At 39.5% G+C, this 21,003-nt stretch overlaps 1 protein-coding gene across 3 annotated transcripts in view; it reads right to left on the reverse strand.

Moving 5' to 3' along the window:
• The window catches only part of CCDC141 (coiled-coil domain containing 141), a 212,703-nt gene that overhangs the window by 136,797 nt on the left and 54,903 nt on the right, over positions 1-21,003 (reverse strand). For all 3 annotated transcript variants that reach the window (XM_004267379.3, XM_033423654.2, XM_049712584.1), the window contains exon 5: positions 13,293-13,546. In XM_004267379.3, the coding sequence (XP_004267427.1) occupies positions 13,293-13,546 (254 nt within the window). The remainder of the gene's footprint in view (positions 1-13,292; positions 13,547-21,003) is intronic.

The following is a 21,003-nucleotide window of genomic DNA, read 5'->3' on the forward strand; positions in this document are numbered from 1 at the left end:
GGTGTTACATCTCATCATGAGGCAGTCACATACATGAGCAGCCTCTTAGATCAGATTTACTTTGTGTGCTGGGAGATGCACGCAGAATAGACTCTCAGAGTCCATCTGATGTCAAAGCAAGACACCTTAAATAACCGACAGCATGTCAACCATAATGTAAATCAGTCATTGAATCCCGTGAGTAGCTATTGCAGACAGCTGCACAGATATTCCAAGAGCACTTTTTATAAGCGTTTAAATTATATCAGCTGCTGTTCGAAAGCCTCAGTGATAAGTACAGTAAATGATGCATCAGGACATTCTATTCTATAGAACACGGTCCCTGCAAAAGGATAAAAACATGAGCCAAGGGTTGGGGGCATGTGGAAAGAAAGGAAGAACACAAAGCATTCAGAGTATGGCCCGGAAATTGGTTCTGGGCAATGATGGATTAAAAGGGAAAACAAGAATATTTTTACTTTCTCTTCGCAGTTCCTACCTTTCAGATTGATCTAAGTGATATGTTTGTGGCCATCCCACCTGTCTGACATGACATTCTAAGTACTCAGTACTCAGAGGAGGTAGAACTAAGGTAGAGAAGGAGTGGGGTAGATCTGTTTTTGCGGAGAGGAGGTGGAGATTGGAGGGGAAACACTTACTAGAGGTTGAAGGGAGCCAGAGAGAAAGGGAAGGGAAATCAACAAAGACGCAAAGAAGGAGCAATCAGGGATGTTCAATGAAAACCAAGAGCTGCCTTGGAAGTTAAAGAGAGATGCCAGGAAGACTCAGTCAAATGGTGTAGATGTGCTTTTTCCTATACTGTAGCTACTAACCACAAATGGCTACTGAGTACTTGGAATGTGACAAATCCAAATTGAGATGTGTTCTAAGTATAAAATAGCTGATTTCATAGACTTAGTGTAAAAAATAATGAAAATATCTTGCTGATAGTTAATATTGATTAAACGTTGAAATACTATTTTAGATATGTTGGCTTAAACAAAATATATTACTGCTTTTCTTTTTTTACGTGACTTTTTTCTCTTTAAATTTTTTTTCACTTTTTTAATGTGGCTACTAGAAATTTAAAATCACATTTATGGCTTGTATCATATATTTTATTGGATGATTCTGTAATTCAAGGATATTCAGAATATCCTTATTTGTTAAATGTAGATCTACGGACTGAGTATTAATTAAGGGTAATTTAAAATAGCGGAGTCAAGACAATGGTGGGATGAGATTATGGTTGGTAAACATGAATAGACCACTGAGTGGTGGTGAGGAAGTAGAGCTAATGACTCTTTCAAAGAAGCTTATTGGATAAGGAAAGGGGGGATTGGTTGACAGCTTCAAGGAAAGCAGAGGTAACAGAGGGGTTCTTTCCAATTTTTTCATTTGACTAGATGAGACGTAAGCATTTTTTGTAGGTGCGGGGTACTGAAGATGCATTCAGGAAAGTTGAGGCAGGAATGTACTGATACCAGAAAGAGTGGGAAGGTGGGAAGAAAGCACTACTGATCTTATCAGCTTTGGGCAAGAAAAGGCTAGTTTTTTCTTGTTGAATGATCCAGTCTCACCTGACCCCTACTGGGAGATAAGAATGAGGAAAGTGAGAGAAGTGAATAGGACCTTCCCAGAGCGGTGTCAGGTACTATCGGCAGGTCTCAGGTTACCTCACCCAACCCTTATACCTCCTATGGTGGAGGCAGTTGCTTTTTCAACAGATAAGGAAACTGAGCCCCAGTCCCGGTAAGCAATTCATCTAAGGTCACACAACCAACAAGAGGAAAGTCCTACAGGTCAAGGCAGAAATGCCATAGTCAGAATTCATGCTTCCTTGTCTAGTGCTTTTTCTTCTCATCATATCCATCTGTAGAACAAAAGGATTCCAGGGAAGAGGAATGTTACTTATTAGACTATGTTCTTAAGATAAAACTAAAACGCAACACTATAGTTACAGAATCTAATTCTAACATGGAAGTAAGCCCTGTGAATAATCGCGGAGGCTCAGTGGACATACTGCGTTAGAGAGGAGAACGGACGTGTGGGCCAGGTCTGCCAGAAGGAGTGCCTTAGAGGAAGAGGCCAGCTGCGGGCAGAGGTGACAGCAAGGACAAACTGAGAATTCCAGTTCCCAAACAGCACGTGCCAAAGACAGGACTAAAACACGGGGGATACAAGCAATAGAAAAATGCTTTCTGACAATCAAGGATAAACAACTCAGGTGGCAAGAAGGTGAACTTTTGCTGCAGCCCAAAGCTAGGCATCACACTGCCATAAACCATCACGGTCTCTTTTTCTGCAATTTGTTCTACAATCCAAGATCAGATCTTATTTTTTGATCTTTGTTTAAAACTATGCTGGGGGAGGTGAACTAGCAATAAGTAATTCAAACATCTTAACAGAAATGCTTAAGGGAAGATGAAAATCTCTCCAAATCACTTTCATTTTCTTTTCCATGTGCAGAACAGTTGTTTTTGGTTTTGTTTTTTTTTGCGGTACGGGGGCCTCTCACTGTTGTGGCCTCTCCCGTTGCGGAGCACAGGCTCCGGACGCGCAGGCTCAGCTGCCGTGGCTCACGGGCCCAGCCGCTCCGCGGCATGTGGGATCTTCCCGGACTGGGGCACGAACCCGTGTCCCCTGCATCGGCAGGCGGAGTCTCAACCACTGCACCACCAGGGAAGCCCCAGAACAGTTTTTGACGAATAAACAGTTACTATTAGAGACAAAAAACTGATAAAGGAGGAAAAAGACATCAGTTATGTATCTTCTTTAACTCAAGATGTTTTGATAGTCTCTTTTCCAATTATCAAAGATGCACACATATACAAAGGTATTTTCAGTTATAGTTGATAGCCTCAGGTGACAGTTCTAACGTCTACTTTGATTTTGAAGGCATGTTAGTATTATAACAACTATTTTAGCTCCTGTAAGATTTTGTTCTTTTTCTTTTTTACAGTAGGGAAACCAGTTGTCATTATTTTGTATTAGGAAACCTGGTCAAATGTGCTCTGTATTTAACTAGGCAATAACCAGACTTCAAATAACCATTAGCTCCATTAGGTGATAACGCATATTAGGAGAAGAGGCATGGAAACGTGTCTCTGATGATTGTACTTGAGGGCCTGGGAGCAGAGAAAGAAAAAGAATTCCTGCCTAAAACGTGGCTTGGGATGTATTCTGGGACTGATCTAATTATTGGCTTGTTATTATTTGGACTTCATCTCAGAGACTCTAGGAGGACAAAGCTCACAATCTTCTTTTGTGGAACTTGAAAGCCCTCCATGACTTACTGAAGTCAACTGGAAGGTATTAGTATCTCCTCAACAAATGATCAGATCCCAGTATTCTCTACTGATGTGCAGTAGGAAAGCTAAAATATGTTGTTTGTCTTGAGGCAAAATTTTTGTTACTTTAACAGCTTCACAGATAATCTAGCTCCCTGTCTGGAACCATAATTTTATGTATTTAATTATTCTACTTGTGCTAACATATTTGTCTTCTGATTATTTTGACTTGGCTTAATATATCATTTCTCTTCTCACATCTATATTTCAAGAAAAATGGCACTAAGGGCTTCTTCCCTTCCCAAGATTGCCCTCAACTCTTGTTTGTGTTTAGGCAGCTTCTTAACCTCCAGCTACTTAAACAGTGGAAACTATTTAGTCCAATGAATAAAATCAATACAGTAGTAGTCTCTGGACCTAAATTCTATTTCTAGCATTAACTCTGAGTCATTGGTAAGAATCTTACCAGCAGTGGAAGGAAGTCTTTTTTTCAAGAAGGAAACAGAGACCCAGCCGACTGTCCTGTTGATGTGCATCTCTGCCTAAGATACCTAAGGCATGGTTTTCCCAGTATAACTTAGTGTTCCACCCTAAATGATCTGGAGCCATTCACTGTGTGTGTGTGCGTGTGTGATAGAGAGAAAGAGAGAGGGAGAGAGAGGAACATACAGGGCTACTTGGGAGTGAGACCAAAGTCTGACATTTTCATATTATCATCCCAGATCCTAGGTCATGCAGCCTAAGGGAGTTCATACTGAAGCTTTGGCCTAAACACCTAGTTGTCAGGAAAAATGAGAGCCAGAAACTATCATATTGACAGGATAAATAACTGTTACATTTTACAGGATGTTTTAATCCTTTTAAAGTGTGCCATTTAGTTTGTTTGCTTTTGAGTTGCCCTATAAAAAGCATTAAAATTAATTGGGCCTCTTTGCTTGTCTTTGGGAACCATGAAAATGAGGGCAGAGGAGAGAATGAGTCCCACTCCCTGCCCAGTATGGGGTGGCAGTGGTGTTGAGAAAAGGAAAGCCAACCATCTCCAGCACCAGAGGCAGGGAAGAAAAAGAGCTCAGGATGGTAGAAAGATACACAGGCAGCCCTGGGGCTTAGCAGACAGCTCAAGTAGCAGCTGCTAACTTTGTCACACAATGGAAGGTGCATACAATGGGAGCAGTGAAGAGCCTTTTCCAGGTAGCACACACGTCAAACAGCTTTGTCATCAGTCTTATCACTGCTGAGAAGGTAATTTAGTCACAGTGTGTGTCCCCCAACCCTCTTACCAACTTAAGTAACTGTGCCCAATTAAAATGTTGTGAAGCCATCAGTCCAACTGAATGGTATACTGAAGTGAAAAACTAAGCTTAATGAAAATGTAATCAATTACAATAGGTATAAATGAGCTAAAGAAATAGCTAAAGCGTGGAGAAAGGGAGAGGAAAATTGATTTTTAACTTAATCTTACAAATAAAGTTGACCTTTTGAATAAAGTAGGCTGGATACCAAGCCATGAAATGGCATTTATTCCCCCTCCACATAATTTTAGAAAGCTAAGATTATCTAGTGATTTAGAGAATTGGTATGGGATCTGGGTAATATGTAGGATTTTAATGTGCTGGTGATTATCCAGTAAAGCTCAGAAACTAACCATCGAAAGATGTAGTGATATGGTGAACATTTATTGAGCACTTACCATATGCCAAGCCATGCTCTAAGAATATTTACATATATAATCTTGTTTATTTTTATAACAAATTTATAAATAGACACTATTATTATTCCCATTTTACAGAAAAGGAAACTGGGGCACAGAGGCTGAGTAACTTGCCCAAAGTCATAAAGCAAGTAAATATAAAAGTTGGGATTGATATCCACACCATCTATACCAGAGTCCTCTGTTACTACCTTTGACATGCAGTGTCATTGAAAGTAATGGTAGTAGCAAGCATTCTAATTAGGAAGGGGTTCTATTGCTTTCAAAATCACATTTCTCCTACAGACACTTTAAGATACTTTGTATTTACCCTGGCATAACTTAGAGTGAATTCTAGAGGCAGCCTATGTGCTAAAATGAAATTCTGTGATAAATTTTAATCTATGAGTGGTTGGAAAGTCATGTATATCTGTTACTGGATTGAACTATCAGATACCAGTATCCAATAATAAGATAATTCAACCCTTATTTAAGTTTTATGCCCCCCAATGTTAAAAAGCTATATTCACGGGAAGCGGGGGGAAGATAAATTAGGGGTTTGGGATTAACATATACACACTACTATATATAAAACAGGTAAACAAGGACCTACTGTATAGCACAGGGAACTATACTCAATATCTTGTAATAACCTATAATGGAAAAGAAGCTGAAAAAGAATATATATATATAGAGAGAGAGATAGACATACACACATATATATGTGAATACCTTTGCTGTACACTTGAAATGAACAGAACATTGTAAATTAACTATACTTCAATTAAAAAATTAAAGCTAAATTCAAAGAAAGATAAAACTTTGCTATGTTGTAGCCACTAAGCTAGGCACTTTTGTTACCTCATATTAATTTAAGCTGGTCAACCATTCAAGCTCTAAATCCTAGTTAGAGGGTAGCATCATACAAAGGAGAATATACATGCATGTGCACACATCTGTGAGCACACACACACACAAACACACAGAGTTTTACAGTTGCCCAGCAGGTACAAGACTGGTGCTCTGAGGCTGTGCTTATACGAGTCATCATTGATATCATTTAAATTACCTATTAACAAAGAATATGATTACATATGGTTACATGATTATGATATACATGGTACTCAAATTATAAAAACGTCCAAATGTGAATTCTATTACCCATTTTTCCTCCCACAAAGATGGGTATCTTGTAAGCATATGTGATCTGGGTAGTAAAAATATTATCTGCCTTTATGTCTTATTTAATTCTCCTAGATGTCCTTGATACTGTCTTGTAAAAAGAGACCATGAATAACCTAGTTTTAATTTATTTGTTTGTCTCACTTATTCCTGACTGGAGCAATTGAGAAAAATTACATTCATAAATCTTCTTGCCAAGATAATTAATTATGCATGAAATACTCCAAGCTGCTTCTGATTTTCATTAATGAAGCAGATTATCTGCAAAATAAGACGAGGCTGGAGCTGGGAAAAAAGGTCAGCTGCTCATCTTTAAATGTAAAACAAGTGCACTTTTTTACATCTGAAAACAATGACAAAGAGAGGACATGCTATGATTATGTTTTTCAGGCTGTCACATCCCAATTAAGATAGAAAACTATGTGGTCTTCATTTGCCTTTTTTTCTGCAACTGATGTAAATCTTAAGTCGCCATCATTCTGGTCACCTAATTTCTTTTCCAAAGGAGAATTAGCTAAACTACTATAGTTCAAAAGCATTAGGCTATAAGCATTTAGAAACAGAGAAGCACTAAATGCATCTTTTAAATGGCTCTTATGAGAAGATGCATTAGATATTCAGACATCCACATTATTATTCATTAGCAATCTTTGCTCTAATTCTCCGTTTAATTTTCCTTATTTTTACATGGTTAAAATGATTGACAAAGCTGATATTTTATTAATGGAAGGTTTGACAGCTTCTATGTTCCCTTAAAAAGCAGTACAGGGGCTTCCCTGGTGGCGCAGAGGTTGAGAGTCCACCTGCCGATGCAGGGGACACGGGTTCGTGCCCCGGTCCGGGAAGATCCCACATGCCGCGGAGCGGCTGGGCCCGTGAGCCATGGCCGCTGAGCCTGCGTGTCCAGAGCCCGTGCTCCGCAACGGGAGAGGCCACAACAGTGAGAGGCCCACGTACCGCAAAAAAAAAAAAAAAAAAAAAAAAGCAGTACAGAACTGACAAAAATATCTTTACCCTCCAATGAAGCATGTGCCTCTGTGGTTCCACAATGTTCTAGGCTTATCAGGTAGATCTTCCGGGAACATGATAATCATAGAACTCAATTATTAACAGAGTTACACTCAATTTGGTGTCCCTGCTGCTATTCTTCCCCATTGCATCATCAACAAAACTTTAAAATAGAACATTCAGGAAAAACTTGAAAACTTAGGTAAGTTAATTATGCTTGTACCTATCTGGATTTAAAAATATTTCCTTGCTCACATAATTACCAACACAGTAAACGTTAATTATTGTTTCTAATATTGAGAAACTGAAGAGACTCTACTTCTTCATCAGTAAGATATTATTTAAATTGTGCTATATTCAAATAGTGACATACTACATGAAAATTATCTATGGTACTTCTGACATAAGACTATGTCTATGACGTGTTCAATTTGATATTAGGTAATAAGATAGTATGCATAGGTTAATTCCATTAGTTTTTGTTTGCTTGTTTTGTTTTTTCTTTAATAAATGTGTGTGTGCCTGTGACTACGATCATGCTTGGATAAAGGTCTAAAAGGTGGCAGCATGTCAAAGGCTAATCGCAATTATCTGTATGGATAGTAATCTCATCTACAGTTTTAACTCATTAATAAGTGAACATTATTAAGTCACAAGCAGAAAATAATACAACTATATTCTTGTTTTAAATCATTAATTGAGTGCCCATTGAACAGTATGGCTAAGATTATAAAAGTGACTTTTATTTGATCACACCTTGTGAATGCAAAATAAATAATGAAATTAGCCTTTAATGCGAGTGTTTATGTGAGCAAAGAAGGCTAGGACTGGGGGGGTATGTAATGGGTTGGGCCTTCACTGTTCTTTTCAGACATGATGATAAAAAATGTTAATACTAATATAGCAGTTTTCATGTGCCAGGTACAGTTCTAAGCACTTGACATATAATAACTCATTTGATGATTCTAACACTATGGTGCAGGTACTATTACATCACATTTTACAGAAAACAACCTCAGGGAGGTTAAATAATTGCTCAGTTACTCAGCTGGCAAATGGTGCAGTCAGGATTTGAACCCAGCAAACAATCTGGCCCCAGGATCTGTGCTCTTACAAGCACACAGAAACAACAGTGACAGTGATTATTTACTCGAGCTGCTGTCACTGGTATTAGCAAAAGAAAGTGTAACATGGGACGTTTTAAAATTAAGAGCCTTAAATTTTATATTTAAGGAAATGACTTATTTATTGACCAATTTTTAACATTTATTTATTTATTTGGTCTCATGATCTTTTAAAATTTTTTATTGAAATATATTTGATTTATAATGCTGTGTTAGTTTCAGATGTACAGCAAAGTGATTCAGTTATATATATATATTCTTTTTTAGATTCTTTTCCATTACAGGTTATTATAAGATATTGAGTATAGTTCCCTGTTCTATACAGTAGGTCCTTGTTTATCTATTTTATTAGTAGTGTGTGTATTTTATTTTATTTTATTTTATTTATTTATTTTTTGCGGTACGCGGGCCTCTCACTGTTGTGGCCTCTCCCGTTGCGCAGCACAGGCTCCGGACGTGCAGGCTCAGCGGCCATGGTTTACGGGCCCAGCCGCTCCGCGGCATGTGGGATCCTCCCGGACCGGGGCACGAACCCATGTCCCCTGCATCGGCAGACGGTCTCTCAACCACTGCGCCACCAGGGAAGCCCAGTAGTGTGTATATTTTAATACCAAACTCCTAATTTACCCCTCCTCCCCCACCTTTCCCTTTTGGTAACTGTAAGTTTGTTTTCTGTCTGTGAGTCTATTTCTGTTTTGTAAATAAGTTCATTCGCATCATTTTTTTAGATTCCACATATAAGTGATACCATATGATATTTGTCTTTCTCTGTCTGACTTACTTCACTTAGCATAATAATCTCTAGGTCCATCCACGTTGCTGCAAATGGCATTATTTCATTCTTTTTAAGGCTGAGTAATATTCCATTATGCATACGTATCACGTCTTCTTTATCCATTCATCTGTCGATGGACATTTAGATTGCTTCCATGTCTTGGCTACTGTAAATAGTGCTGCAATGAACACTGGGGTGCATGTATCTTTTTGAATCATAGTTTTCTCCCGATATATGCCCAGGAATGGGATTGCTGGATCATATGGTATCTCTGTTTTTAGTTTTTTAAGGAACCTCTACACTGTTCTCCATAGTGGCTGCACCAATTTACATTCTTAGCAACAGTGTAGGAGGGTTCCTTTTTTCCACACCCTCTCCAGTATTTATTATTTATAGACTTTTTGATGATGGCCGTTCTGACCGGTATGAGGTGATACCTCATTTGTAGTCTTGATTTGCATTTCTCTAATAATTAACGATGCTGAGCATCTTTTCATGTGCCTGTTGGCCATCTGTATGTCTTCTTTGGAGAAATGTCTATTTAGATCTTCTGCCCATTTTTTGATGGAGTTGTTTGTTTTTTTGATATCGAGCAATACGAGCTGTTGGTATATTTCTGAAATTGACCAATTTTATTTAAAATAATATTTATCCTTAAGATTATTACTAAATTGATTTTGGTTCTAGACTATTAGGAGTAGAGTCTAAGTGAAAGCCTGGTTCTTTTAACCACAACTGTGTATCTTAAAGCCTTACTATACCTATGGCAGCCTCCAAAAACTAAACAGTATTAAGAAACTTAACATGTATAACAACAGTAATGCTAAACTCAGGGGAAAGAATAGGAACCGAATGAGAAAGAATTCGTAAGTTTTAAGGTTTAACCAAGCAGAGGGAGGACAAGGAAACTAATATTTATTAAGCATCTTTTAAAATGGTAGGCATTGTACTACATGTTTTACACATGTTATTTCATTTAATCCTTAGAACAACTCTGTGAATTAAGTGTTATTATTTCCAATTTAAAGATGAGACTTATTAAAATAACAATGAGGTACCACAATGCACCTATCAGAGTGGCCAAAGTCCAAGACACTGATAACACCAAGTGCTGACAAGGATGTGGAGCAACAGAAACTCTCTTTTAAAAGTGGTACAGCCACTTTGGAAGGCCATTTGGCTGTTTCTTATAAATATACTCTTAGCATATACCATCCAGCAACTGTGTTCCTTGGTATTTACCCAAATGAATTAAAAATTTATGTCCACACAAAAACTTGCACATGGATGCTCATAACAGCTTTATTCATAATTGCCAAAACTTGGAAGCAACCAAGACGTCTTTCAGTAGGTGACTGGATAAATAAACTGTGGTCCATCCAGACAATGGAATATTATTCAGCACTACAAAGAAACGGTTATCAAGCCATGAAAAAACATGGAGGAATCTTAAATGCATATTAATAAGCAAAAGAAGACAATCTGAAAAGGTTACATACTGTACAATTTCAGTTATATGACATTCTGGAAAAGGCAAAACTATGGAAACAGTAAAAAGATCAGTTGTTGCCAAGAATTAGGCAGGGAGGGATGAAAAGGAGAACAGAGGATACGTAGGGCAGTAGAATTATTCTGTATACTGCAATGGTGGATACATGTCATTACACATTCTTTCAAACCTATAGAATGTACTGCACCAAGAGTGAACCCTAGTGTAAACTATGGATTTGGGGTGATAATGATGTGTCAATGCAGGTTCATCAATTGTAACAAATGTCCCACTCTGATGGGGAATGCTGATAATGGGAGAGGCTGTGCACCTGTGGGAACAGAGGGTACCATGTACTTTCCACTCAATTTCTCTGTGAATCTAAAACTGCTCTAAAAAATAAATTCTATTTTAAAAAAGCGCACACACTTTCACTGAAACATGAGACCCCATAAGTTAGAAAACTCACCAAGTCAAAAACCTTCTGTAATACCTTACTTTAGTTATTATCAAATCATCTTTCTGATTCTAGGGTTGGCAAGGTATCTAGATCTCCCTCAAGTATATGACTGGATTAGATAGTTCATTTTGAATCTTCATGTGATTTTTTTTTTTTTTTACTGCAGAGGATAAGTGGATGAGTATTGCCACAGTCTTGAAGCAGAATGGCAAAATTACTACCTTAAAAATAAATAAATAAAACTTACTGTAGCTGCTTTTTCAATCTTGGGAAATTGTCCTGTGTTTGGGAAGCCTCTTTGCAGATAGAATGTCTCTGAATAAGAGAGGTCGTGGTTTAAAAGGGATAAACTACTCTGTATGATAAAGTAAGAGGAGTTTTTAGTGTATTCTTGGAAGCACTAGAGGCAGGGGTTGGGGGTTATGAATTCAATAGAAAGAAATAAGAGGAAGGTTCTTTTTAAGGGGACAGCAGCTCTGGGAACATGGTGTCAGGTCAGGATTAGGGGAGAGAGAAAAGGACAAAGAGAGAGAAAGAAAGAGAGGGAGAGAGCGCCATATGATATGGAGGACAAGGAACTTTGGAAACAGTTGTCTGATAAACAACTTTAAGTTTATTCTTGTCCTGAGCATTAGTTCTCCTTTGTTATGCCAGAATCATCAGTTAAAGACTATTGCATTGGATAATAGCATTCTGGGTAATGAGCATATGAAGGTGGGGTGGGGGAAGAACTAAATTGGTGAGGCGCTATGGCTTGGCAGGCAAAGCACAGAAGAAGCAGGATAGTGAATGACAGCAGTCAAGACAAAAGGGCTGAAGGTGGAGGGGGGTTGGAAAGTATATAGTGTCTTAAAGGAGGAGATGACAAAATGCAAGCCGACTGTATGTCTGGAGGTGTCTGCATTGGGTGTCTGCTCTATGTCACCTCCTCAGAGAGGCCTTCTGTGATTCCTTCTCTGATTAAAAGTAGACCAACACAATCAAAATTCACTGCCCTAGTTGATCTTCTTTACGGCACTTGTCATTGTACATTTGTTTATCATAGGCCTTTCTCATCACACTAAAACAGTGGTTCACATCTGGGGGTAATTTGCCCCCCAGGGGACAGTCAGCAATGTCTGGAGACCTTTTTTGGTTGTTACAACTAGAGTATGTTCTACTGGCATGTGGTGGGTAGAGGCCCTGAACGTTGCTCAACACCCTAGAGTGCCCAGGACAGCCTCCCCAAAGAAGTTACCTAGCACTGGCTATCAATAGAGCTGAGGATGAGAAAATGCACTAGAAAGAAAATTCCTGGAGGAAAAGGACTTTATCTTGTGTGTTACGTATCCCTAGTACTTATAATAGGATCTGGGTACACAGTAGGTACTCAATAAGTATAAGTTGAAAGGTTAATCATTTAAATCCTCATTTTTCCAGCTTGAAAGAACCAGTTTCTCCTGGACTCATATTTGCTACCAGCTGTATGTCTATCTCTCCAGATCGGATCAGAGCAATAATATAAAATATATGAAGAGAGCCCTTTCCTATGCATCCAGACCAGGAGATGTCCTTCCACATCATTTCTCTCTGAAAATTCCCTCCAGTTAATCTGTACAGATTAAAGCATGGGCTTGGGGCAGTTATAAATATAGCCATAAATATCCTACCTATTTGAGTTGGGGGTTTGCAAAGAGAGTTCTATCCACGCTTACTCTCAAGTGATCGGGACACAAGGAACGCACAGCAAACACATTGACAACTGACCAGAGCTGGGCCTGCAGTCTGAGTAATGAGTTCTAACAAGCCTGCAAACTCATCAACCTCCCACCCCAAAGCCCTCTAACCACTGAGCATCCAGACATAGGCCAAGGTCATATTTCTTCATTGGTTCCAGGCTACTCTTCTAAGAACATTATCTCTATTTCGGGCTGACAGACTTTTTCACTGGCATTAGCAGCATCATGCCTCCCCAACATTCAAGAAAATTGCAATGAACTTTTCAGAATTTCAAAGAAATGTAACTAAAGGTAGTGACCTGGACAGAAGCACGAAAGAGAATCCAACAGTAGAACCTAGTCATTTTCAAAACCGCTAGGGGGTATTCTCCCATTTAAAAAATCAGTATTATAATGAGAAGAAATAAAATCTTTGTTTTTATATTACTTGCTTGGGAAAACAACATGGTAGTCTGAATCAAAGACCAAAAGATTTGACCATGATGACTGAAAAGCTGCCCCAGGAAATGGCTCATCCACATAACAAGCAAACTTCATTAGACAAGGTCAGGGCACCATCAGTGCCCCTTTGTGTTACCTGACTTTCTTGTTGGTCCCACTGACATATCTGCAGCACCTGACTCAATTCCTGCTGCTGTTGCTTCAGGTACTTGTCTAATTGCCGTCTCCTGTCTTGGAGAAGTTCAAGAAGACTGTCAATCTTCAGGCAGCTGTTTTGAGCTCCCTGAATCATCTCGGGATTCACAATAGGTCCATCACACTTGATTTTTTCTATGAAGTCAGTGAGTTGTTGACTTTTGTTTAAAAGGGCTAGAGATCGTTCTAAGAGTTCTAGAAGAAAATTAGAAAAAAGAATAGTGATATGAGCAAGTTTTTATATAGTAATATTTGGATTCATCATATAATTTAAAATATATGTAACCTTCTATTAAAAATAAGGAATTCAAATGTGTAAACATAAAATGCCTCTAATACAACCGGTCAAATACCTTGGCCTAACTGCTATGGCGCTAACTGCCAAACGGTAGGATGCCGAAGTTCAGTGATGGTATAAATCAGTACAGGGGAGTGGAAAGACTGTGAGATTTGGGCACTGGTTCAGTTGGTTTTTAGTGGTGATATGCTGGTTAAGGTGCCTACTCTCCTTGTAGCGCTCTACATCCTGAGGTGATTGGACTAAATCTGAGGTTTAAAGGCTAATGCCTGCAGTAACCAAACAAAAGCTCAGTGAATATGCGGGCCAGGTACCCAGACGTCAGGGACTATGACAAAGTGGAAAATACATGACCAGTCTCACAGGATCTGCTGTCACCCAGTGCTGACCAACTGTGGACATGAGGGAATACAGGGTCAGTGTTGATGGGGCTTCCAATTTTTAAAGAATTATAAACACGGATTTTTATGTGAAAGCTTCTGATTTTTAACTGTTGTGTAATTGGTATTTTTTAAATTAAAAAATACTGAAGGATCAACAAAACATGGCTCTCTGGCAAATGGGCCACTGGTTTGCGCTCTCTGGAGTAGACAGCATTATTGGTGTGGGCAACATCTGGTAGAAACGGGAGCTTAAGCCTGAAAACTGAAGGACTACCAAGGGAGAGAGTATAGACGGGGGAGTTGAGAGTAGCACTTTGAGGGTCCCCAACCTCACTTGGGGATCCATTGGAAGAGCCCTTGGGAAACTACCCATTCCCCACAAGCCAGAAAACGTCATCTGTTTCCTGGATTTGTGCAGTCACCTCTTAATTGCATCTCCTCTCCAATCCATTTCATCCATTCTCCATATATTAGAAAGATCGTTTCTAAACACTCTCTCTCTCTCTCTCTCTCTCTCACACACTCTCACACACACACACACACACACACACACACACACACACACACCCCAATGGCTTCCCAGTGTCTTAGAATTAAGGACAGACCCCTTAACATGATTTCAGTTCTGGCATGGTCTGGTTCCTATTTTCCCTTTCAGACTGTCTCAATCTCTTTACCTCTATCTGTATCTTCTTTAAATACCTCACACATGGTATACTCCTTGTTGCCCCAGAACTTTTTACTACATTCTCTGCCAGGGATACCATTCTCCTCAACACATTCCTTCTCCACCTTTATTCTACTCATACTTCAGGTCTTAGTCAATTGTCAATTCCTCAAAGGACAAACCAGACTGGACCAAATCCTCCTATTAAGTGTTCTCATAGCCGGATGTTCCTCTCATTCACAGCTGTTATCACAGCTAGTTCTACATTTATGCATTGGGTTAGCTGACTAAAATCTGTCTTTGCCACTAGGCTCCAATGCACATATGAGGACAGGGACGGTGACAGTATCCTCAGCAATAGCATAGTGACTGGCACAGGGGAGGTATTCGATAATTTTGTATAATGCTAGAATGAAATCAAATGTATTAAAAGAGGGGGAAGAATTAGAGCTATAGGTGCTAGAGATCAGCAGTCTGCCAGAGATGTAAAAAAAGAGATGTTGGGAAGACTTGGGGTTTTGTGACGGGTGAGTGATAGAAACAGAAGCCAAGTCACCAGGTTGAGAAGTGGGAAGGCAGTGATGAAGTGAAATCAACAGGAAAGGACAATCTTTGAGACATTTGTTGTTAGAAGAAAAAAAAAGGATAGACTATCAGCAGGGTTGAATACACTGCTTTTTATTTTTAGATGGGAGAACTATGAAGAACACCCAGAAAATATAAGTATGTCACACTATTAGAAATGGACTTATCAGTGCTAAAAGCCATGCATTCTGGTTAGTAGCTCAGTGTTCTTCCCACTACGCTGTGGCACTCTCTTTAGCATTCTAGCATCTGACAGCTAAACAACACAGCAATGACTGTGGTATTTGGGTCGATTGTCTCTTTAAACTGACACCTTTTTTTGAGAGATGAAGAGAGACTGAGATAAGGGAAGATGCTGTAAAGAGATATTTTGAGATAAAAAGGAAAGAATTTCAAATCGTTTATGCCATATGACCTAGATCTGTCCAATAAAGTATTAGATGGTGCTATCTGCTCAGAGTAAGAAAGGTGTGATTAGGTGCACTGGGCAATTTGATTGAGGATTAATAATACAAAAAAACAAACAACAAAAACAACCATATTCTTGGAAGCAGGACAGGGAATGGGATAAGTCAAGCAGAAGAAGAAAAGTCAGGGAGAGCATTCAAATTAAAGTAAATCTCTTAAAAGGAGAAGTGGAAACAAACATGAACAAGATGAGAGGGACAGAGGCAGACAAAACCTATCTGTCTAGAAAAAATTCTTACGTGCAAGGGAAAGAAATAACTTGAAAATGAGGTGAAAACAAGTTATAGAAGTCCTTGGCTATCAAACTGAAGAGTTTTGATTTGAAGTCTTAATGTAATCATCAGTATAATTGATTCTCCATATGTAGGTATACATATTTCCTTACATTCAAGAATTTGTTATGATATTGTGAACAGTTACATACATACACACACACGTGTGCGCACACACACACACACATGTGCGCGTGCACACACACACACACACACACACACAGGAAGTATGGGCAGGTGGCGGGGTTTCCACGTAGTACTTCTCTTCTTCCTTTCATTAACTAGCTCTTTCACAACAGACTTTTCAAATGAAAGAGGGAAGCACAGCTTTCCATGCTCAGGGTATTGCAGACTGACAATGGGTCAGGCCAACCTGTTCTAGTCCCCACAAAATACATATAATTAGCGAAAATTTCCATTTGCAATCTTTTTCTGGTTTTCTGTTTCAACTTTTGCCAAAATGGTATAACCACCACCATGGTACCACCAGGCATGCAGCCTCCTGAGCCCAAGTTAACATGTACAAATGCACCCAGCCTATGGTCAGTCTGTTACCTGTTACTACAGTGGTGCTTAAAGTGGATCAATTGTTCTCTAAGTTTCCTCTGTCAGCTTCTTACATCTTACCATTTTTTTTCACTGTTTATGCTTTCCTAGCTATTTATTCCATCAGTTGGTCATACAAAGTGATGTATTTTTCCTCAGGGGTAAACTACCTAGATATATCATGAACTTCAAGAAATATAAAATCTCTACAGTGCATTTATTTTAATGATTGTATTGTTCTCTATATACAAGCCCCGCTTATGACATAATACCTTGTGATGTAAGGCTAGTAGACAGTCAATAAATTTTTGTTGTTTAACTGTTTTAATTGTAATTATATCTAAAAAAATATTAAAGTATACTTTATATTAATAACTTTACAGTTTGTCATCAATATTAAGTATAAATAACTAACTTAAGATGGATAAATGAGAGATATACACAAGTCAAAGTGAATTTATAGCTTGCTAACCTTTCCAAATGAGTATTTTCTAAAAAGCATCAAGGTCACATTCTGACACTGGGAACATGGGTGACATTTCTTCCAAATACATTTTTAAATATTCCAAATATTACTCAATGAGATGGTATTTCTTAAACTCATTAATGGGTATTTTAAAATATACACAAACATAGAGAAAATAGTATAATAGACCCCAAAGTACTTATATCTCAGCTGCATTTAAAATATACATAGAACATCTAAGAAAAAGGAAGTAATAATATGATTATTCCTGTGAGGAAGCTTCTTAGGCGCTATGTTCATTTTAAAAAGGCCATTGGGGGCTTCCCTGGTGGCGCAGTGGTTGAGAGTCCACCTGCTGATGCAGGGGACACGGGTTCGTGCCCCGGTCCAGGAAGATCCCACATGCCGCAGAGCGGCTGGGCCCGTGGGCCATGGCCGCTGAGCCTGCGCATCTGGAGACTGTGCTCCGCAACGGGAGAGGCCACAACAGTGAGAGGCCTGTGTACCACAAAAAAAAAAAAAAAAGAAGGCCATTGGAAAACTGGAAGGTGCAATTGTGATTCTTCAGGGTTTATAACCAATTTTCTCCTCCTTAATGTCCCTGTAGTACCTTGTTTATTGCTCATTTTGCATCTGCTACTGAGTCTTAAATTGGGATTATATACAAATAACACTCAATAAACATACTTTGAGTTGGATGTTATTCTAAACCTTGGAGATTAAGAGATGTAATAATCCCAGTCCTCCAGAGTCTCATAATCTGGTGATGAAGAACAGGGAAATAAATTATTACTACACAGTGTGCCGGGTGGTGTAACAGAGGGACCCACAGAAAGAACAGAGAGAATTCACCAATAAATGTATACATGCCCCATCAAATTGTAGGCTTCCTGAGGACAAGGGCATGTACTCTTTCAACACACATGACTCTGGTTTTCTCACCTGGCACGGGTTCAGAAAATACTGTTTAATTATGTGTTGTTGAATTGAAAGCAAGCAGTCTGATAAGTAGTCTGGAAACTATGTTTGCTGGGAAACACTTTAACTAACTAGGCATGTTCCACCCAAAGGAGAGAAGACTAGAGAGGACACGTTAGAGGACACGTCAACTATTTCAAGGATTGTCGCATAGTGGAGGGAATGAACGTATTCCGTAACTTTCCAGAAGGTAAAACCTTCAACCCATTCACCCTGGTTCGGATCTCTGAAATGCTACAGAATAAGTCTCTGACATGCAACATAGCCTGAGCATTGCTGAAGAAGAAAAAAGTATAGATTTTGACATAAATTGAAATACCATGAATATTAGGGATAAGTTTGATTATAGTTTTTCCCGTCATGTTATTAACCTTCATTATCCTAACATTCACATTTTGTGCTACTCACTGATCAACATCTCACTTATCATAATTGCTAGCTGTAGTTATAGCTATAATTTATTTCCTTAAATTTAAAGATAATAGATATTGCTGTGATATGAATGTCTGTCCCCCTAAAATTCATATGTTGAAATCCTAATGCTCAATGTGATGACATTAGGAGGTGGGAACTTTGGGAGGTGACTAGGTCATGAGGATGAAGTCCTCGTGAATGGGATTAGTGTTCTTGTAAAAGAGACCTCACAGAGCTCCCTAATCCCTTCTGCCATGTGAGGACACAATGAGAAGTCTGCAACCCAGAAGAGGGCCCTCACCGGACCATACTGCACCCTGATCTCAGACATCCAGCCTCCAGACGGGGAGGAATAAAATTCTGTTGTTGACAAGTCACCTACTCTGTGGCATTTTGTTAGAGCATCCTAAATGAACCAAGACAGAAACGACATCCTTAACTGAAAATCAGAGTTTTGTTCTTGAATATGTATTTCAAATCAGGTAATCTTAATCATATTCCGCTGAATTAGTTGATTAATAAATTTCACCAACTCCCATATTATGAAAACGAAGCCCTTGAAGCTACCCTTTACCCTTGGGCATATGAATTGGGAGCCAAATATCCTGACTAGAGTCTCCTGCAATCCCTGTGCTTCACGTATCACACAGAGGGACACAAAAACATCATGATAAACATGCCACCAGGATGGAAGAATATTTTGTCATCACAAAAATAAACTATGCTTCCTGTCTTTGGCTAGCACTGTTATCCATCTTTCTAGATTAAGAGGAGGCCCCGTGGACACCCCTGAAAGGCAGGGCATTGGTCCCACCATCAGCTGGATGCCAGGGCCCTGTAGCCTAAGCCCTCCAAACAAAGCAGCATGTGCCCCATGAAAACCGGCTCACTGAGTCACAGATCCTAGTAATTGAAGGAGCCAACATTAACAGCAGCATTTAAGCATTCCCCGCTTCTAGCTGCATCCCCAAATATTTATGGAAAAGTCCCTACTTCCACAACCTCCCCCTCCAGTCCCTCCGGAAAATGCTTTCATTTGACTGCCTCAGTACTGAACCTCTTCATCAGAAGCATCAGTCACTGTCAGGTTTCTGGAGGTGAAATTGCTTTGTGATGATCTTGTTGGTGGCATGAAGATTGAATTGAGGCCACAGAACCCATCTCAGTGGCCTGGACTCAAGTCACTTTCCAGTCTCCTAAGAGGAATTTCATGTGCTTCTGTTTACCCACTTTGGGCACAGCTAGATTGCTGTCGCTGTATAAAAATGGGCAGGCCGTTGCTCTAATGCTGATACTTTTTTTTTTTTGCTGTACGCGGGCCTCTCACTGTTGTGGCCTCTCCCGTTGCGGAGCACAGGCTCCAGATGCGCAGGCTCAGAGGCCATGGCTCACGGGCCCAGCCGCTCCGCGGCATGTGGGATCTTCCCGGACCGAGGCACGAACCCTCGTCCCCTGCATCGGCAGGCGGACTCTCAACCACTGCGCCACCAGGGAAGCCCCATAATACTGATACTTTTGATGCTGTTTATAACCCCTGTTAGTGACAGGTCCTACAGAACAGTAATCTGTTAAAATTATAGGTATATATGTAGTCAGATCTCAAAAAATTTACACAGGAAAGATTGAGTCCTTTAATCTTTGAGTTTTAGAAAAATAATGATCTACTCTCTAGGGTCCTTTGGAGGGTGATATAAACACAATCTGTCTGTGGCTTTAAAAACACCTTTTGTCCCTGTCTAGCACGACCAGGTTTGTGAAGCTAGAAGGTGAGTTAGAACTAAGACAAATGAATTCAGGAAGCCATCCACTTGTACTCAGTAATAATTGGAAGAACCCATTAGGAAGAAAAGAAGTGATTGTTCCTATCTATTTATCTAATCTGCTTTCACGGAAAAAGATTACAGTAAACAGGTGTTCTTCTACAAATGCCTTTCTTACTACAGCCCTGGTCCAGCCCAAATTCTGGTGGAAAAGGCCTAGCATACAAATTGTTGGTTAACAACTAGACAATCTTTACAGTTGTTTTGGGAGGAGTTGAAAATAATTTTATATAGTGTTTTATTAGATTTTTATCTGGAAAAAGTTCACTAATCCTTTTTTTTTTAAAGTCCAATAGTGAAGGAAAATTTCCTTATTCAGAGCTGTTATTGAAAGGGTGACCTTCATTTCCTGACCCTTAGAAGAAACAGTCACTGAATTCAACCATTTATTCAATCAAGAAATATTTCATGAGGGGCTTCCGTGGTGGCGCAGCGGTTAAAAATCTGCCTGCCAATGCAAGGGACATGGGTTTGAACCCTGGTCTGGGAAGATCTCACATGCCGCGGAGCAACTAAGCCCATGCACCACAACTACTGAGCCTGCGCTCTAGAGCCCACGAGCCACAACTACTGATCCCACGTGCCACAACTACTGAAGCCCACACGCCTAGAGACCGTGCTCTGCAACAAGAGAAGCCACCACAATGAGAAGCCCGCACAACGCAACGAAGAGTAGCCCCTGCTCACCGCAACTAGAGAAAGCCCGCGTGCAGCAATAAAGACCCAACACAGCCAAAAAAATAAACAAATAAAAT

Source organism: Orcinus orca, chromosome 7, assembly GCF_937001465.1.
Source record: "Orcinus orca chromosome 7, mOrcOrc1.1, whole genome shotgun sequence".
NCBI lineage: Eukaryota > Metazoa > Chordata > Mammalia > Artiodactyla > Delphinidae > Orcinus > Orcinus orca.